The following is a 19,806-nucleotide window of genomic DNA, read 5'->3' on the forward strand; positions in this document are numbered from 1 at the left end:
CTTTCATGGTTATTCACCTGAAAAGCTAGCTTCTTTTTTTACAGCTAAGTAAAGGTAAAGGTAAAGGTTTCCCTTGACATTAAGTCCAGTCATGTCCGACTCTAGGGGGTGGTGCTCATCTCCGTTTCAAAGCCGAAGAGCCGGCGTTTGTCCATAGACACTTCCTCTGTGGTCATGTGGCCAGCATGACTGAACAGAACGCCGTTACCCGCCCACCAAAGTGGTGCCTATTAATCTACTCACATTTGCATGTTTTCGAACTGCTAGGTTGGCAGGAGCTAAGATTCCTGTTATTCTGCATCTAGTCTTGAGTACCTGTGCCACTGATGTTATCATTTCATTGGCAGCGTGCAAGGGTGTGGCCACTTTCAGTATCAAGGGGCACAATTTCACTAAAAAAAGCTTCCATATTTATGGCATGCATAAAGACAAACCACTATAAAGACAAACCAGGATATTAAATAAAGGGACATAATGAATACACACCTACTCCTTCTTGAATCTGCTTCTTCTGAAGAGGTCTCCCTGACAAGAATGCCATTTGGATTATTGCTGAGAATTCCAGAGAATGCATTTTTTTGTTATTTCCAGCTTTTATGGCAGAGGCTGGGTATACATTGGTTGGGTTCACACATTACAACAAAGGCGTTCCCACAGGCTCCAAATAAGATGAACACTCATTTTGTCATTTCTACTATTATTTATTTTTTTTAAATATTTTTGAAAAAATATAATTTTTTTACAATATTTTCAACTTAAACACTATTCACACTGAACACATACGGCAGCATAAGCTACCCAAATATGAAGTTTAAGAAGCCAAAACTGTACTAGGTGTATTAAAAAAAAGTTGTGCTGTAGACTATTGTGTAGTGATGATTAAACAAAGCAAGGGAAAAGCACCACTCAAATCACTAATGCTAAAGTTTTACAGTTAAACCCAATTCTTAAGATTGTAAAATTTTACAGAGGCAGTGCCATGTTTCTGGATTCTTGGAAGAATCTGTGATGTACAACTTCACATCACTTTAAATATAAACTCAGAAGTGGGACAAACATTCCAACATGATAACTTGCTGTAAATATAATCTCAATTGCCAAGTTTTCTCCCCGCCCTCCACCAGATCTGTAGCCAAGAGAAAGGATTCCGTACAGGCCTGTAAAAGTGATTCAGGTATTTTTACAATTCACACTTTCCTCAAAAAAGAACAGCATGAAGTAAAGTTTTGCTTGATAATGGGAAGTACTGAAATTCAGCTGATCTGCATAATCAGATAACCCTTGCTTTTATTTTCACATTAAGGCATTATCGGGTGCATCTGAACACCGACTCTTATGTTTTAATTAAAACAGACCATTCTTTATCAAAGTCTGAATCCTTCTAAAAGCAGAATTGCAAGAGTTTCTCAGAAACTTGGAACTTTTCTCAACATGACTGGTGCTTCCTACCTTACTGTCTCCTTCACAAAAAGCCTGGGTCCAATTAGATTTTTCCAGTTCATTAACCTGACAGCAGTTGACTTAATAACAGTCTCAGCACTTTTATTAAGCATGCAAGACTAACAAAACTTTGGCAATGCGTAAGTGTAACACAGTGACAAGAAGAGAGAGCGTTTTAACAATTAAATCTTCTAATACTGGCTTCACAGTGTGGAAATTGTGCTACATCCACCAAAAGAGGGCCCAGTCTACTCATATATTTAGTACTTCACCCCAGGAACAAACTCCTTTGCATTGGGATTCAGATTACTCTTGACCTGGAAGAGAGAGATTTTAAAAGCTTAGACTGTGGAGCCTAAGGTTTTGTTTTGAACATATTTGCACCAAGTTTAACAGGAGTTCTTTGCAGTGAAAACACTCTTGAAAATAGGCCTTAATGGAGAAAGCAAGATACATTTCCCAAGGAAACAGGAAGCTACTGCACAGAGTCAGCTTTCATGCCAGATAGATCAGGGTCACTGGGTTGATTGGCAGCACCCAGTGCAGGATCTCAGTCTCCTCCTTTAATAGAGCTAAACCAGCTTTCACAACAGTAGCGTGAATATATCAGTGAACGGTATGTGGCTCTCCAGATGGTGCTAAATTGCAGTTGTCACCATCTTTTTTCACTGCCTATGCTAGGGCAAATAGAAGTAGTAACACCGCAGCACGTGGAGGATCACACATTGCCTATTCCTAAACTAATCTTCTAGACTTTTTTGACAGTATTAACAAAAATGTAGATAAGGAAATCCAACAGACACTGTGTGCACCTTGGACAATGTCCCTTACCACAGGTTCTTGAGCAAACTTGGAAGCCAGGGGATAAAAAGGCATATATTCATATGGATTGGAAACTGGCTTAAGAATGTGAAACAGAGTAGAAACAAGTAGACAATTTTCACTTTAGAGAGAGGTGCAAAGTGAAATCCCCAGGGACTCATGGTAGTACCAGTGTTTTTAAGTAGTTTATAGATAATCTGGAGTTAAGGAATACGGTGATCCAGTTTGCTAATGACATCAAAGATATGCATTATCATAACAACAGTATTGTGAAGAGCTCCAAAAGGATCTCTCCAAACTGAGTAAATAGGCCTCAAAATGGCAAACGCAAACCACTATAAGCAAGCACAAAGTAATGCAGATAATATTTTTTAAAAATCCAAATTTAACATCCATGAATGGGAGTTGAGCTTGCTATGAGTGATCAGGAAAAGAATTCTGGAGTCTTGGTGCACAACTCAACAAAAGTGTCAACTTAGAGAGCATCTCTTGTTAAAAATGGCAAATCCTGTGTTCAGAATTAAGAAAGGAATTTAACATATTAAAAAAAATCAGGGCTGAAATAGGTTCCTTATGAGGAATAACTATTTTGGGACTTTTTAACTTGGACTGAAGGTAAATAAGGGATGACACAATAAAGATGTATAACATCATGCATGATACAGAAAATACCCCCCCTTGTTTTTCCAATACTGGAATTTGAGGTCATGTGAAATATTTTGCATGAAATAAATATGCATTGCGTAAGACTATGGAATTTCCTGCCATCAGATGGAGTCTCAATTTAGACTGTTTTAAAAGGAGACTAGGCTACCAGTTCTCACTCTGTGGGCCAGGGATGATTATGGTCCACAGAAGTACAATAGCTCGTCTATAGTGCAGGTACCCAATGCAAATAAGTAAGTAAGTAAGTAAGTAAGTAAGTAATGTATTATAATCTCAGAAGATTTCACATCTCTCAGTATTTTGATAATGCCACCCAGAATATGCAAAATCAATCCTGTGAGTTTTGGCAAAGTCCTAAGATATTAAATTTTTTGTCTTCCTAACCACATTTGTGAGTTTTCTGGATTCATGCATATTGCCACGGTGTGACACAGACTGTGATACAGCAGGGACCTTCCTTTACTGTTCTTATGATTTACCAATCCTGCTCTTAAGAAACAATGTTGTGCCTTTGATATAATCCATCTTGTAATTCAGAGCAGGGCAGAAAATTAAAAAATTAATTTACAGGCACAGGCAATCATGACAGAACACAGGCTGTACTGGGACAACCAAATGGAACTTTAAAGGTGCTATATTAAGAAAAACTGCTGTAAGGTCTTTTCAGTCAGACTGCTAAAAAGACAGGTAATTTACCTGTAACGAGAGCACTGGATCCATTCAATACATTTGGTATCCACACAACAGAATTGCCCACCCACATAGGTGTTCAACAGGCAGAAAGTCTAGCCAAGACAACAATTCATACACAGAGGGAGGGCTCTATTTCAGTGTACCAAGGCAAACGTCTAAAGCGCAATGAACAGTCCCCAAAACCTGTTGCATTGGGCTAGATTTAGAATTTATCAAGATTTTTAAACAATGTCCCAGTAACTGGTAACAGACTGAAATTATAGCTAAACAAAGTAGTTCATCTTACCAAAAAAAAAAAATCTAAACTTTTTAATTACAACCAAAGCAATGGAATTTTAAAAATACCTACCAAATGAGAACATCACCAGACTCTGATAGGGTTTACTCATTACTACATTGCAAGAGAGAGTTTATGAGATCTTTAGAACTATTTGTAACCCTGCAGTACTGTGACCTACAATGGGATCTGAGCTTCATTGCAGACCTATTAACAGATAAAGAGAATCTGGTTAAAACACTGCACTGTGACACGTCTTTACTTAGCAGTCTGAGCCAACATCTACTGTCCTTGCTGGAAAAAGTATGTGATGCTTTAGATGTAGGTACAGTAATGGTGGCACCTCCTTTAGCACAAATGGCTTCAGTCAGATGCTGCCTATGCCTGTTGATCAATACTGCAAATTAGCTTGGAAGAATTTTGGCCCACTCCTCTTTACAACCATTTCAATTCACTGATGTTTTTGGGCTGTCTAGCATAAACGGCTTGTATCAGCGTTCCAGCATTTCAGCTGGGTTAAAGGTCAAAGCTCAGCCATTCCAGAATGCAACATTTATTTTGCTTCACTCATTCTGTTATAGATTTACTTGTATGTTTACAAAACAATGAACTGAGTTTTTTTAAAAATATTTTCTAGATACGTATAAAGGAATTCCATGCAAAATATAAAGTAACCATCATTTGAAGTCTTTATCCTAGTCCAGAGGGTAACATTTAATGATTTCCATCTATCAATGTCAAAGAAACCTCTACATATCTCTTATTCATATTGAGTATAATTATGTGAGAAATACCACATGGAATCAGAATACCTAAATAACTGATAAAATCAGTACATACATGAAAATGATAATGTCTTAAATATGAGGTTCAGAGATGAGCAATAAATCATAATGATGCAATCAGAGTAACACTTCAAGGAAACATGTTTCTACAACGTCCTAAAGTTACTATGTTCTGGGAAGAAGCAATTTACATATATTAATTTGACTTTGGAACAAGATTTATTATTTTCAGATGCAGATGTTCTTTTGAACTACATACTGACTACATGGAAACTGACAGCTGAACAACAGAAATGGATTCTCCATGCCCCTTTTATTCCTAAGAGGTTAGTTCTACAAACTAAATTTAAGACAAATTTATGGCCTGAATTACCCAGTGGACTGAAAACATCATGTTACATGCATCCTACGAATGAGTTGGCTATTGACATAGATTATGCATGGACAATTACAATGAAATATGGTTATCTTCTATTGAAACTAATGTACAAAAATGTGTGTGTGTATACATACACACACACACGTGCATGAGAAGCCCTCATATAAATTATTTATCTTGTTGTAATCAATTTTTTTTCATTATTTTAAAATAATGTTTCTCTTTTTTTCTTCTCTGCTGTTTTATTAAATGAAGCAAAAATTTAAAAAAAATGGGGAGGGCCCTTGAAATTCACACCTGACTGCCCCCTCATTAACTGGAACATCTGACTCAACTTACCCTCTTAACACAGATGATTTCACATACTTTTTCCAACAAAGACAAGGAATGTTGGCTGAATGTGCCTAATAAAGACATGACACAGTATACTGTTTGGAATGTTTTTTATTTAACCATAACCACGTTATCCATCAATAAGACTGCAGGATTATGGATAGTACTAAAGGATTCACCAACTTTCTCACCACTGTAGGATTTTAATCAGTTGGATTGCTTAAAAATGTACCTGTATCAGGATTTTTTAAAAGAAGTGCTTACAAAAAACATGCACGGTGAATGCCAACTTAGCACACTTCCTTTAAGATACTGACTGCCAATGTAGGAATCATTTAAAAGCAAAATGCATTTTCTTCAGAAGTGAAGCTTTATTCATAAGCAAATTTATGTAAAATTTAACTTATCAAACCCAGTAAATACAAGTAAACAAACCAATAATGTGACTTCGGGGAAAATGTGTGTGTGTTGAACATAAGCTAAAATGCAATACTCAACAAGTTCCTTTATTTAACGAGTGATCGTCTCTAACATCAAAGTAACCATGAGGTTGGCTTGAAAAGCATGGGAACATTTAAATGTTTAAGGCTCTAGTTATACTTTATGATCTGTACTCATTCTTATATGGCCCTAATTCTACCCTTTTAATTTAAAAAATAAAAGAGTAATTAAAGCCTACACTACTGGAAAACGGTACTATGGACCACAGCCAGGAGACTTAGCCGTCCAGCAAGTGTTAGCAAGGAAGTGCTTCCAGTCCCGTCGGCCAGACCTTCAAACGGCATCTCCGCAGGGTGAAGAGCCAAACCGGAAGAGCTCTAGGCCCTACGAGAACTAACCACTTTCCTAATCACTTAGCCACACATCCAGTCTATTCCGCCCAGACTCTTTACCCTCCCAAATGGTTCCATGCATTCTTCTCTCCCCAATGCGCACCTGCACAGTAAAGGATAGGAAGGAATGCTTGCAGTTGGGCTGTACGAAAAGCTAAGAGGGAAGAAGGAACATAAGGCGGTACAGTTGTTTTGCATACACGAGGCCTTGATTCCCGTCAGGAAGCCGTGTCTCAGCTAGCTCCGGAGTGAGAGAGACAGCTGACAAGGTACACTGGTAACGTTTGAAGAAAGGTGCTTGGTTAAAGTAATTCAATTTTTAAAACCAGATGCTTACCACCAGATCTTCCAGTGACGAACTGTCACTGATAACAAGATCGTTAAACTGGTCTTGAATGTGATCCATCGTTTGCGGAAGATCTCTTGCTGGAATAAACCATTCGTGCTCTTCCTCTTCTTCCAGCATTTCTTGGAAGCAACGTTCTATAAACTCTTCCTCCCACAACTCCTCTTCAATCTATAATTGGACCACCGGACAGAAAACGGTTATCGAGGGACCCAAGCGGAACCGTCGGAGCCCTGAGGCAAAGCCTCCCAGACTGACCCTCTCCGGTGTTAAGGAGAGCTCAGGTGCTGAGCTCCCACGAGCTGCAGCAGCCGAGGGCAAATGCAGAAGGGGGAAGGAAGGCCGCCCGGCTGCTGCTTCTACACTGCCACCACCAGCCTGAGCCCTGCAAGTCCCTTCCTTTACTTCCTCAGCCACCCAAAGGATCCCTTCCCCCTCCCACCCACCCACCTGGTGGGTTACTGGTGTTCTCTGAGCTTAGTTGCTCTCCTGCAGACTTCTCACTGCCAGAAACACAGAGACAAACCCTATCTACATACCATTTAAAAATATATATATAACCAAAAGTCAGTGAAGGAAACAAACGGATGAGACCATATCCCCCCTAGAAGCCAACACCTAGATGAGCAGGAAACAGCACCAGATAAATAATCGGGGAGAAACCACCCTCTGACCAAGACTGGCAGACTGTATATAAAAACAACCAGCAAATTCCACTCTCCAATGCACTGACGATGTTACCTAGCTTGGTAATGAAAAGTTTGCAAGAAAACAGCATCAGGAACCCAACGTGTAGCCTTCCACATTAAATGACGATTAAACAGCAAATGCAAACAGGGAGCAGACCTACCATCAAAGAACCAAACTGTTCTTCGAATCAAACAGGGATGCAAGATCCTTTTTCTTTAGAGACTCACAGAAAACACTGGAAGAAAACTGGATTATCAGAAAAAAAGTAGGATCCTTCCAATAATGCAGAAGAAAAAATACAGGAGGCAATGTAACTCACCTGCCTGTTGAACTCCTCTTCGTTTTCCATCCACATATATTCTGCAAATGGATTATCATCTTCATGAGAGTGCCCATTCATGATCATGTCTTCACTGATAATGCTTGGACTAGTACTCCTGCGACTTGGATCTTTCATGGTTGTGCCTTTGAGCTTAAGCCTGAAAGAAAGGGCCCCAGCAGTTAAGAGTTTTAGCTGAATTTGTGGCAATATGTGCTTAGCTGTCAAACCCATGTGATCCCATTGATATTTTCATACAAGTTTGCTTGTCTACTTGAACTTTCAGTGAACTTGTTTAGCATAGAATTACTTTATAATGGAAGATTGCTAGAAAGACAAGAGGAGGAGGAGGAGGAGGAGAGAAAGGACAAAGTGTGTTTGGAGATTGTTCCTGCCAGCTTACATTGTCTTCTTCAAGTAGAGGTCTGGTTCAAGTATATACAGGTTTGTATCAAACAGGAACCCCTCCAGGAATTTGGCAAGCAGGACCTAAAGGTATTACACAACTTGTGCTGTTCAAAAGCAACCAAGCAGCAGCCATCTTCCCCTCCCTCCATCTCTTTCTCAAAGAGCCTGACAGTAAGTAGTCTTAATTGGTCCAGTTTGCAGTCTGTCTCCCCGTGACCATGAGACTGTGACAATTATGTAATATGAATCAGAGATAATACTCCTTCCCTTACTGAAGCTTTTATACAGAGTAACTTGGGAACTAATTTTTTCTCTGATGGGTTTCACCTGCACATAGCCTCATAGGATTTAAAATTCTCTTGTAATCCAATATTTGGTTTAAGTAGTGCCTGGTACAAAAGCTTGGATGGAAGATGGGTGGGGGGACAGGGAGAGAAGACTGGCAATTCCTTTCCCCAACTCACAAATCTATCTCCACTGATTCCATGTACACTTAACACAGCTGAATGGTGGAAGAGGAGGAATGTTAAAGAAAGTTAAAACATTTAGGGGTCCTACAGAGATGAAATTAAACACCAAGTGTGCTACGTTTTCTAGAAAACTCATCTGTAAAATGTAAATGTAGAATTATACAAGCAATTTTGTTTTAATATAATTAATAAAAAATCAGTTTATCCAATTTATTACAGGTGCATTCAAGGTACTGGTGATCAAAGTTGAGGCCTGGTTATCTTTCCCAGACAGAATCTGCCTACCCAAGGTGTGCCTGTGGACAGGACTTGCTGATAGTCCCCGGCCCATCTGAGGTGAGGTGAAGGTAAGCATGATCTGCAGGAGCTCCCCCCATGGAATGCCTTCCACCAAACAAGGAATACCAGGAATGTTCATTTCTAGTATTCAGGAAGCTTCTAAAAACATGGCTTGGGGATTGAGGTAATTAAGTGATATGTACCTGCATTGAGATGAATTATTATTATTATTATTATTGTGAATCTATGTTGATAGTATTTTCATTTGTATTGTTAAGTCTGATCATTTTTATCTATTACAATGTGTATGTACAGTATTAGGTTATGCTGTAAATGGCTTTGAGTCATATAATTGAAGCAGCATAGAAGCACTTGTAATATATGCATTGATTTCATACTTAAGATTATAAATGCTACACCTGATAACATGATTCATATCTACGAGGCTGCTTAAATTATACATAGGGATCTATCTGATGAAGTATCTAATGTTCAGAGACTGCTGGATTCTCCAAGCTTGCAGTTATTCAGTACATGAGACTATCTATGTTGGGTATAAATTCCCTAGTGAGCTATTGATTTTTTCAAGCTTTTCCTCTTCTGAGTATTACTTTCCCTCCAGGTTTTATTTATTTGATTTTAACCTGCTGTTATCAATGAACTCTTGGCAGGTAACAATCAAGAGTTAACAATAAAACATCCATAGTACAGTAATAAAAACAAGCAATTATATAAACATTATAACCACAGTATCGATCAAATATAACAAGACAGGAAAAAGCAAGAGTGAATAACTAGGCAGCATGTTCAAGATTGAAAAGTCCTCTTAAAAATTAAACTTTTAATAATTTCCTAGAGCTAGGTAAGATGGGGACTACAAAAATTTCAAGGGAAGGGTATTTCAAACTCCTGGAATCATGATGGGGAACTATCACCTCTGGACCTCCATCTCCTTTACCTCACAAAAGTGGGGAATTACTAGGAGTTTCTCTCAGGAATTTAATACCATATGGGTCAAGATTGGGTGGAGGAGACAGTTCTGGAGATACCTCAGGACCAAGCCATGTCGGGCTTTAAAGATGAAAACCAGCACTTTGAAAATTGTGGATCAGAGCTGACAGGCAGCCAACGCAGAGCCTGGAGCATTGATGTCACGTGCTTATGTTGGCAAGTACCCACCAACGGTTGGGGCTAATTGAAGCTTCTGGGCGACCTTCAAAGGCAGCCCCATCTAAAGCAAGTTCAGGCATATTTGGATATTATTTAGGTTATTGCCAAGGAACGTCTCAAGTAGAACTGGAGATTTCAGGGATATCTAGTAGATACTAGAAATCCAGGCATTTTACTTGGTATAAAACAAACCTTCAAATATTTATATTAGCATGCTAGTCTTACATACATTACATATCTGATTAGGAAAAAAAAGTCCAATAAAGGAAACTTGATATAGTTTAGATTTATTATTCAAACAAATTAAAAGCATTAATAAATATTGTTTTTATTGGAAATATTGCAATCATTTTAAGACACTTCAGGTACATACATCGATCCCACTGTTTAATTTTAAGGGGAAAAAAACTACTATGCATACTCAAAGAGTTACACAACATATTACGTTACTGTCTACCTCAACATGGTTTTTTTTACTAAGCAAACCTTCAGTTTTACTATTAGCATCTGTAAAAGCTCTTCAACTTCACTAAAAACAGTTCTGCTGCAACAACTATGTGAACAACTTGCAGTTTGTCCTCTTCAGTAGTTAAGCTTGCAACTGATGCATCTTTGAAGCTCTCCATTTGAAGAGTTTAGCACCAGCGCTTGCACTGAACTTTAATTACTTCCTCTGACCAGAGCAAGTATCCAGGGTTTTGAGGTATAAAAACACCCAGCTACAAAGTTCTATGAATCTCAAAGGGTACTGCATTCTTTGATTCTGCCAGAAAGTGCCTTTCTGACTATAGGTAGTCCTTGTTTAGTCACTGCCTCATTTAGTGACTGTTTGCAGTTATGATGGTGATGAAAAAGTAACTTTACAACCAATCCTCACATTTACAACCTTTGCAGGTTATAAAGCAAAGGAAAGCTGAAGTAAGATCATAAGCATGCCTGCAGTTTCACTTAGCAACTGCTCCTTTTAATTACTGAGTTGCCAGTCCCAATTGTGGTCCCTAAACGAGTACTTGTACACCATGGTATGTTAAGACTGAATAATATTGGCAATTTAGTGTTACCCATCATACTAGCAGTCCATCCGAACCTAATACTTTCCAAAAGATTCCTCAATTCTTTACTGCTTAAGATATTTTAAATAGAAAGCAATATGAAAGAATTTTGTTTCCAGTATTAGTTTTTACTTCCAGCATAAACACAATGGAAAGAAACTGATATATTTCACAATGGGAGTGGGAAACTTAATATACTTCAAAACCTACAGTGTAAGCCAGAGTTAGCAGGGTCAGTTATCAGGGATGATGGCACTCACAGTCAAACATTTCTGGAAGACACCACATTGCTTACATTTATATTACAGTCCAAAATGCATTGATACAAAAAAGTTAAATGAATTTCTTTGCTGGAGGAAGGAAGAAATGCTTTTCTGTCAGCCCTTCCAGGTTGTCCAGACCAGGAAACAGACTCCACAAAAAGACTAGGCTTTATTGAGATAGGCTGTATTAATTGCAAGTCTGATTTTTTTTTCTTCCTCCCTCTCTTATACCCCAGTGAGTCAGGGAGGAACCAGTCTGAGTCTCTTCCTAATACTATCTCCTTTCCCAGGGCTCAAGGAATGCTTCTGTCCTTTTAGCTTTTGTAACGGCTTCTGAGTATATCCCTCAAGGCCATCTCTGTAACTCTCTACACCTTTATTGAGTCTCCCTTGAGCATCCTGCAAAGCAGTTCTGCAAGACTGGGGGATGTACCAGAACAGCATGAATGTACTGGAAAAGGAAAACTGAACTGGCAAAGATACCTTCCTTCTTCCAGCAGAAGTTTCTGTTGGGGTTCAGTCTTTTCTGTGAATGAAATACACCACAGGGCATCCGTGGGTGGGTGGGTGAGTGTCAATGACATCCAAACAGTAGGACCAACTGTTCAATCAAAGACCCCATTTTTTATGTGCATGCAATGTGTGTGATGCAGAAAGGGACAGGGCTTCAATCTCCGGGTTGCACCCACCATTTTAACATTGTTGACCCCCACCCCTGCCCCATGGATGTCCCAAAACACCCTTCCCTTTACAGAAGGTAATTCTGGCTCTAATCCACAGAGAACATGGACAATCATGTTTATGGCTTGTCAAAGACATCCACATATTGTCCTGCCAACCCAAAAAGAAAAACCAGTTTGTTATGATGATGAACACCGGAATTAAAAATAAGCTGCTATTTTAAAATATTACTCAAGCCTTAAATACATGCAATTATTAAAAATACTGTAGGAATATCCAAAATGAATTTTTAAAGTAAGAATTTAATGTTAGCCCTGCAATTTTTAACTGTGCATTTATTAATCTGACTATACATCTTAAGTACCTACAATGTTAGATTGTTCTTCAACTGTTATTAGCTGTGAAGAAAATATGTCCTTATAACATTTCTCAGATACCACTTATTAGAAGCATAAATTGCATTATTATAATCTGCAATTTAAAATCCAAATTTACTATAATTCCCATATGGAAATGAAAACACTCTCTAATGAATATTCTGCTCTTGCCATAGACTTGTAGAAAATACAATGACAATAATGCTTAAAAAATAAAGTTGTATTAAACAAATCCTTCTGCTTACTTCAAATTTTGTTTAAAAATCATATGGATTCTATTACTCAGTTTGGGAGTCTATGCTGCTAGTCACCTTGGAAATTTCATCATGTTCCTCTCTCCATTTGCAACAATCAAAGGGAGCTGTGTTTAAGTACAGACTTCCCTCTGGCAGCTCTATGTCTCTTCCTGCTGAATCTTGCTATACAGGAGTTCATAGGATCCTGATGTCAAATGAGATTGTGACCTCACAAAGCTCACCTTGGAGGGATGATGTAAACTATGAGCAAATCCCAAAAACTTTTATAACTTTGCTCTAAAAGAACAGGTTCCTTATTTCCTCTGCCGTATTACTTATAACTGTCTTTATTGTATAGCGTTATGTGATGATGGTCTCAAAAGATCAATGAAATACAAGCTTTCCCATTATTTAGAAACCTGTTCCCAAAAAACGTACTAATGCACAGAAATGATGGACATGTTCTAGGGAGTAATTTTTAGGATACAGTAGCCTTTCCTAACCTGGGCATCCTTCAGATATGTGGTATTCAAGTCTCAGGATTCTCAGTAGTGGCCATATTGGCTGGAGAAGTTTGGGAGTTCTCTAGAGCGTGTCCAGATTTGAGAACACTGACATATGAGCAACTGAAAGGCCCAACACTGTCCTGTGCGTTTCTGTTTATGCCCCAGATATTTTTACAATCTGATGAAGGTCTGTGGCAGATATTCAGGAACTCCTAACTAGTAAAGTGATGTGGAAAATGTTCTTTGACAGCACATATTGGGGAAAAAAAGTTGCCCATGCCTTATTAGATACCTCTATAAATAGCTAAATATTCTCTACAGAGTGGGGGTGAATTAATATATAATTTTGCTTTTGAAGCCCAGTGAATTTAAGTGAAGTGTTTTAAAAGCTCAGGTAACAGATGAACTATTTTGGCTCCACTTAACACATCTAAACCCAGGATACAGTATTCTGTTTCTTTTTTCTTTCTTTCTTTTTTTTTAGGAGTTGGACAGAGACAAATGCTGAAAGTCAGTAAAATCAAGGGATGGAAAGACAGTTGCTTTCTTCCTTATATCAACTCTAAATTGTTGTAGATCTACTAACTTGCAAAAATACTTCCTTGAATACAAACTTAAATCTAGGCTAGAATGACAGCATTCAAACTATAAAACATCTTAACAACCAAAGCATCCCTTGAATTTGACAAATGATGACTTATTATGTGACTTCAGACTTCTCTGAAAAACCAAAAGAAACCAGTAAGTTACACAGTAACTCTTAGCATCAATGCTTATGTCTACATTTTAAGTAGTTTTGAACACACATGATCACTTAGCATTCAAAAGACAATTAACATGCAGGTTCCTTTTTCCTCACCTTAATCATGAGAACAATCAGTAATGTGATTTTGACAATGCTAGAACTGCCCTCAAACAACGGATTTGGGATATAGATCTCTAAACAAATTGAAGCAAGGTGTTACACCCCATCATTTATCATATTGTTCCAAAAGGGTTCGCTCCATCCATCATGGTTCTGAAATTTCGTAAGGCTTTCACTTTAGCCAGGCTGGATGCAATGCACTCAGCAGTCCTTTTTGGACATTTTAAGGGTATTCCTATGTCTCTCCGGTTATGTCCATGTGGTGATGGCTGAATAGAAACTCTAAGCCATATGCTAACATGCTGCTCCCTATATAAGGACTCTAGACTGACCTTCATTTATCCGATCTTGAGGAAATTTCTGGGCAGGGAGCATGATTTCTATTTACTGTTATTTCTTTCAGATAAGGACTCAAAAATATCCTCCCAAGTCACCATCTGTACAATATAGATACATACATATATTGGTATCAGTTCTACTATTAGATATTTTATTGTATTTGGTCTTATGGCTGTAATAAACTGATTTGATCTGTAATGTGATTTTGATTTTTTGAGAAATACAGTGTTCAAATCGTTAGAAATCTTCAGAATCTTAATGCTGGCTAACTAAATTATGATTTAAGAGACTCAAATGATACTTGTGCAGTGCTGAAACTGTAAACTAAGAAGCTCTGATTCATATTACAGTTTAGACATGATTTCATGACTGTATCTCAGCCTCTCACAGCTGGGAGACTCTTTAAGTAGGCCTTGCAACAGCTGTGTCAGATAATATACATGTACATGAAGTGATCTAAATTCTCTCAAGCACTAAGGAGAAAAAACCTATGAGAAATACTTTGGAAAGTTATGAAAAGCTTTTAATTATCACATTTCATAGACCATTATCTTAAAGATGTGCTTCTATTAGATAATCATGGTTGTTCAGTGATTAAAAACTTGAATCAGAACTTTCAAAACATATTTGGTTCACTAGGAAAGTCCTTGCACTAATCAAACAAGAGTGATTTACATGCAGTCATCAACTTTTACCCTTTTAACCCCTAAAGTGTGTGTATGGATTAGACCTGAGAGAATCTTTTCATATTGTTTACTCATTCTCTCATCTGTATGTATTCACATCAGTTTGTGAATTCATCAAAAGGAATTCCTCATGGAAACTGGCAGACAGTGCTTATGTGCATCTATCTAGTGAGCACAGTACAAGCAATTTTCCTTAAAACAATGTGTTCTGTATATTTTCCTGATATAAAAATATTTATGTGCATTTTTTCAATTTTTTTTGAAAACTGAAGACTCTGGCATACAAGTGCATTCCAGATTCAGGAGGTACAAATTGGGCAATTTAATTCAGGTAGTCCTCACTTAACAACCATTTGTTTAGTAACGTCTGGACTTACAACGGTGTTGGAAAAAACGACTTATGACCGGTTCTCACACTTATGACTGTCGCAGCATCCCTTCAGTCACGTGATCATGATTTGGGTGCTTGGCAACCGGTTCGCATTTATGACTGTTGCAGCGTACCATGGTCATGTGATCACATTGTCAACCTCCCTGGCTGGTTTCTGGCAAGCAAAATCCATCAGGAACTGGGTGATTTGCTTAAGAACCACATGGTTCACTTAATGACTGCAGTGGTTCGCTTAACGACCGCAGCAAAAAAGGTTGTAAAATCGGGTTGGATTCACTTAATGACCACTGCACTTAGCAGCCAAAATTCCGGTCCCAATTGTGGTTGCTAAGTGAGGACTACCTGTATTAACATACTGACTGAATGTCTTGCAACTCCACACCCCTCATGTACACCCCAGCCCTCCTTTTCATTTGAAAAAAGAGGTAGAAGAACAGAAATGATAAAATCATACCATAAGCTTTGTCCTGGCCTCAGTGAAAATACTTGATAAATATGCTAATTCATATGAAGATAAAGATTTTTAGCTAGAGCTATATACTGTTATACTTAACTGCCTACTATCAAGACTTCACTGGAACTACTGGTTGCTTCTAGTGTTTATAATAGCTACTGTATTTGTCATGAGTACTGATGGCGAGGAGGAGGGGGCCTCTATCCAGGGGGGAAAACGCATGCGTAGTACTGAGGAGTTAAGCAGCCATTCAAAGAGACACAGATCAGACCCGCCTTGACTTTTGGGGTTTATCTGTCTGGGTTTTCCCACGCTTCTTCAGTTTGTTAGGGTTTTCTGTCTTATGTAGCAGTAATAAACACTAGAGACCTATTCCTCGTCTCAGCGTGATTCCTGACTGTTAGGACAGTATTATTATTATTAATTGTCACAGAAGCTCATACATCTGTAAAAGAATTCACTTCTCATCTAAAGAATAAGATTTTCATTATAAAGAAGAAAAAAATACTACCATTTTTAATTTTACAACATTACCTTTACCAATTTGTTTTCCACCAAATCTCAGCTCCACTGAACTATTTAAAAACATTAAAAGCAGCCCTTCTGGATGACACAAAGAAATATTTTTATTTTTCTAAATGTGACAACCCCAAAAAGACAAAACAAATCAATGTTCAAAAACTGAATGTTTACTACAAAAAGGAACCCCCTCTTGAATCAAGCTTGGTAGCAAAATAGAAATGAGTTGCTACTGTCTTCTTTCAGGATGTAGTTTCCATCCCACTATTAATCAGGGCCAACTCTGCTGTCCTATATATCCATTGTGCTTTCCCCAGAGACGAGAAAATCCTTTCTCTACTTGAGTTCACTGTTTCATTTCAGGATTCACTGAAAACAAGATGCAGAAGATGCATGTCTGATAATCCTTCCAAAAACCCACAAAGTAAGAAAATAGTAATTCCCTGTTCTGTGTCTCCAAACAACTGTCACTGGAGGTACACTGCCTCTTCATGCAGAGGTTCTTTTTAGCTGATTACTTTTAATTCATAGAGGAAGATAGGGTGATTTATTGACATATGTCAAGATAAAAAATAAAGAGTATACTACCTAGATTCAAACCCTCACTTAACCAGATACTTGCTAGGTAACATTAGCTTAATCACTATCTTCCAGCTTTATGTATCTTGTAGAATTGTTGTGAGGATAAAATTCGGCAAAGCAGTCACACAGACTATCCTCCTTGGAAAAAAAGTATACTTGCAAACAAATCCAGCTAAAGTAATTTTTGAGGACAAATTCCATTTTGCTTCTTGAGTGCTACAATTAAATCCCAAAGCTAACAGGATGGAGAACTAACATATCTGAAAGGCCCATAATAAGGCTTTTTAGTGCTCTCTCCCCATCTTTCTCCTACCATGAAACTTAAGGTAATAGGCAGTTTCCAAGCAAATCAGTCTTCCCGGCACTGACCAAAAGCAGTTTTATTTTGCTTTAATGAAGCAACTGCACTAAGCATCCTCATACAGTTTATTTTATTTATTTTCTATCCTGCCTTTATTATTTTTATAAATAACTCAAGGCAGGGAACATACCTAATACTCCTTCCTACTCCTGTTTTCCCCACAAGAACAACCCTGTGAGGTGAGTTGGGCTGAGAGAGAGGGACTGGCCCAAGGTCACCCAGCCAGCTTTCATGCCCCAAGGCGGGACTAGAACTCAGTGTCTCCCAGTTTCCAGCCCAGCACCTTAACCACTAGACCAAACTGGCTCTATACCTACAGTTGTATTTTTCTTATAGAGAATTAAATGCATCATGTGTGAAATGATGCTTCCTTTTGCTTCCTTTGCTAGTATCCTTATCATGGTTTTAGTAAACAGGTCAGATTTTTAAGCCAAACACCAGACTTTCTGATTTCATGATTTTTACACGGAATCCAACTTAAAGTAGAATCAAGTCATAATATATACCCATCTGGGCAAAATGAGTTTTCACCTTTATCGATCTGATGCGTTTTGGCACCACTGGCCATAGATCACAGATCTATGATCCAATTTTTGGCACATGCATAGTTGGGTGTGATTGCTATGGCTTGTTCACGATTTGTGAGTTGGCTTAAGTTCCAGGTGGGTCCTATGGAAAAATTAGCAGGATCCACACCTCAGTTTTTTGAGGTATCAGATCCATTACTATGATGACTAGTTTATGCAAACCTATGGGAGAACAGTTTCACGTGGCTTCCCTGTCAAAAGGCCTCAATCTTCTTAGGTCCTAGCGTCAACTGTCACCTTGTCGTCACCTCCGCCCTCTACAGCGGAATTTCTGCTTGTACAAAAACAAGACCTAGACTCCTGAGCCTTCCCTCGCAGGCAAGATACGCCGAGACAGCTGCGCCCTTTCCCCTAACCCGGGCGCGGACCTCGGCCCGCCGCACAGCTCCGCCGCTCCTCCAGGCGAGCCCCACCCCGGCCGCGCACCCCTGCCAAGCCCCGCCCACCCAACCTCTTTGTTCGATTCCTAGAGCTCGCGAAGGCTCCGCCCCCACCGCCGGGGAGGGGAAGATGTGGAAAGAAGCGGCGCTATCCCATCATGCACCACGCCCCTAATGGTCAGGTAGTATACTTCTAGAGATACCCGGATGGATGGGGGGGCAGACCAACGAGCCCCGACAGGAGACGAGGCCGTTGGGCTCGACAAGCTGATCCCTCCCCTCCGCTGTGTTCTTCTTCTTTCCCCTCAGGAGAGCTCCTCGTTTTTGCCCAGCAGCTCGGGGGCGGGGGAAGGGAGAGATAAGAGGCGAATGGAGAAGAAATAATGGCACCTTAAAATAGCCCCTCCCCTCTGCGCTTCCGACCCCTGAGGCGCACCTCGTGTAGCAGCCTGTCAGACACCGAGGCTCCAAGCTGACCGTTGCTTCTCGCCCTTCTTTATTCAGATCCCTTTCTCCTTTGCCACCCCCTTCCTTTGGATACACAACAACCCTCTCAGGCCGGATATGAGGTCACTTCCGTCGCCTGCGTGCTTTTGCGAATACTCCGCTTCTACGCAAGCTTCTGCTTTTACTTCCGGTCACAATGCGAACCAGGTTTCGACGGTTAGGGCACCAGCCAACGAAGCTGGTCACCAAAGGCTAGAGCGACTCCAGTCCGCATAAAATAAGGGCGCTTTCTCTTGAGTGCTTTGAAGTCGCCATCCTGTCCCCTTCACCCCCCCGCGCTGGGGTGGAAACTTCGAAAGGCAGACTATTATCAAAAATGGCTTAATAAACTTGTTTAGAAGTTTAATTCTATATGTTTAAGCCAGGCTCGAAAACTAGGCTTAATTTTTCTCTCTTAAGAATAATGTCTATGATACCTTAGTTTTGTTGTTTATTCGTTTAGTCGCTTCCGACTCTTCGTGACTTCATGGACCAGCCCACGCCAGAGCTTCCTGTCGGTCGTCAGCACCCCCAGCTCCCCTAGGGACGAGTCCGTCACCTCTAGAATATGATCCATCCACCTTGCCCTTGGTCGGCCCCTCTTCCTTCTGCCCTCCACTCTCCCTAGCATCAGCATCTTCTCCAGGGTGTCCTGTCTTCTCATCATGTGGCCAGAGTATTTCAGTTTTGCCTTGAATACCATTCCCTCAAGTGAGCATTAGGCATGGTTGTATGATATTACCCCTGCTGTTTGATGTCATCGTTGATGCTGGAGAGATTTTGACAGCAGGCAAGGTATAGAGTATGATGATAAACCACTATTTAATTAACCATGTTTGCTGATTACGGTGCCATATTTGCAGGCAGTAACACAGCAGCCATTGACATCTTGTATGACATTGCAAACACTACTCATTCATTCAGTCTGAGAACTAATGCAACAAACATTTTCATAACTGATGGGTCACAGTTTGCTGTTTACCACAAATAGAGCAGGTTAACCAATTCAGATATCACGAGTCACAGGGGAAGAACAGAAGACAAGCACCATCAGCCACATCTCTTTTTAGATTGTTAAACTCTTTATCAAGATTTGTCATTGCTCTTCTCCCAAGGATTAAGCGTCTTCTG

General features: G+C 39.4%; 1 protein-coding gene across 3 annotated transcripts; it reads right to left on the reverse strand.

Moving 5' to 3' along the window:
• Positions 1-1,285: 1,285 nt before the first annotated feature.
• Positions 1,286-18,779, reverse strand: PAIP2 (poly(A) binding protein interacting protein 2). Of its 3 annotated transcripts, none has more exons than XR_010068757.1 (5): positions 18,626-18,779; positions 7,584-7,743; positions 6,566-6,745; positions 3,971-4,105; positions 1,286-1,757 (listed from the first exon to the last, which is right to left on the reverse strand). XR_010068757.1 is itself a non-coding variant. In XM_063315865.1 (5 exons), exons 3-5 carry the CDS (start codon positions 7,719-7,721, stop codon positions 1,701-1,703), a joined length of 375 nt encoding a protein of 124 aa, XP_063171935.1. In that variant the 5' UTR covers positions 7,722-7,743; positions 16,295-16,363; positions 18,626-18,764; the 3' UTR covers positions 1,286-1,700. The 3 variants fall into 3 exon arrangements, 2 of the variants coding, with proteins under 2 accessions (XP_063171935.1, XP_063171925.1); XM_063315865.1 differs by lacking the exon at positions 3,971-4,105 and adding an exon at positions 16,295-16,363 and having other exon boundaries at positions 18,626-18,764; XM_063315855.1 differs by lacking the exon at positions 3,971-4,105.
• Positions 18,780-19,806: the final 1,027 nt, after the last annotated feature.

The sequence above is a fragment of the Candoia aspera genome, chromosome 1 (assembly GCF_035149785.1).
Source record: "Candoia aspera isolate rCanAsp1 chromosome 1, rCanAsp1.hap2, whole genome shotgun sequence".
NCBI classification, from domain to species: domain Eukaryota; kingdom Metazoa; phylum Chordata; class Lepidosauria; order Squamata; family Boidae; genus Candoia; species Candoia aspera.

Bases quoted from the DNA above. Each gene is read 5' to 3' on its own strand.
- PAIP2 (XM_063315855.1), bottom strand. From the start codon at position 7,721: ATGAAAGATCCAAGTCGCAGGAGTACTAGTCCAAGCATTATCAGTGAA. The intron at 6,746-7,583 runs GTGAGTTACATT...GTCCAATTATAG, and splicing joins AAGAGGAGTTCAACAGGCAG to ATTGAAGAGGAGTTGTGGGA. The intron at 1,758-6,565 runs GTAAGCATCTGG...TCTCTCTTCCAG, and splicing joins CGTCACTGGAAGATCTGGTG to GTCAAGAGTAATCTGAATCC.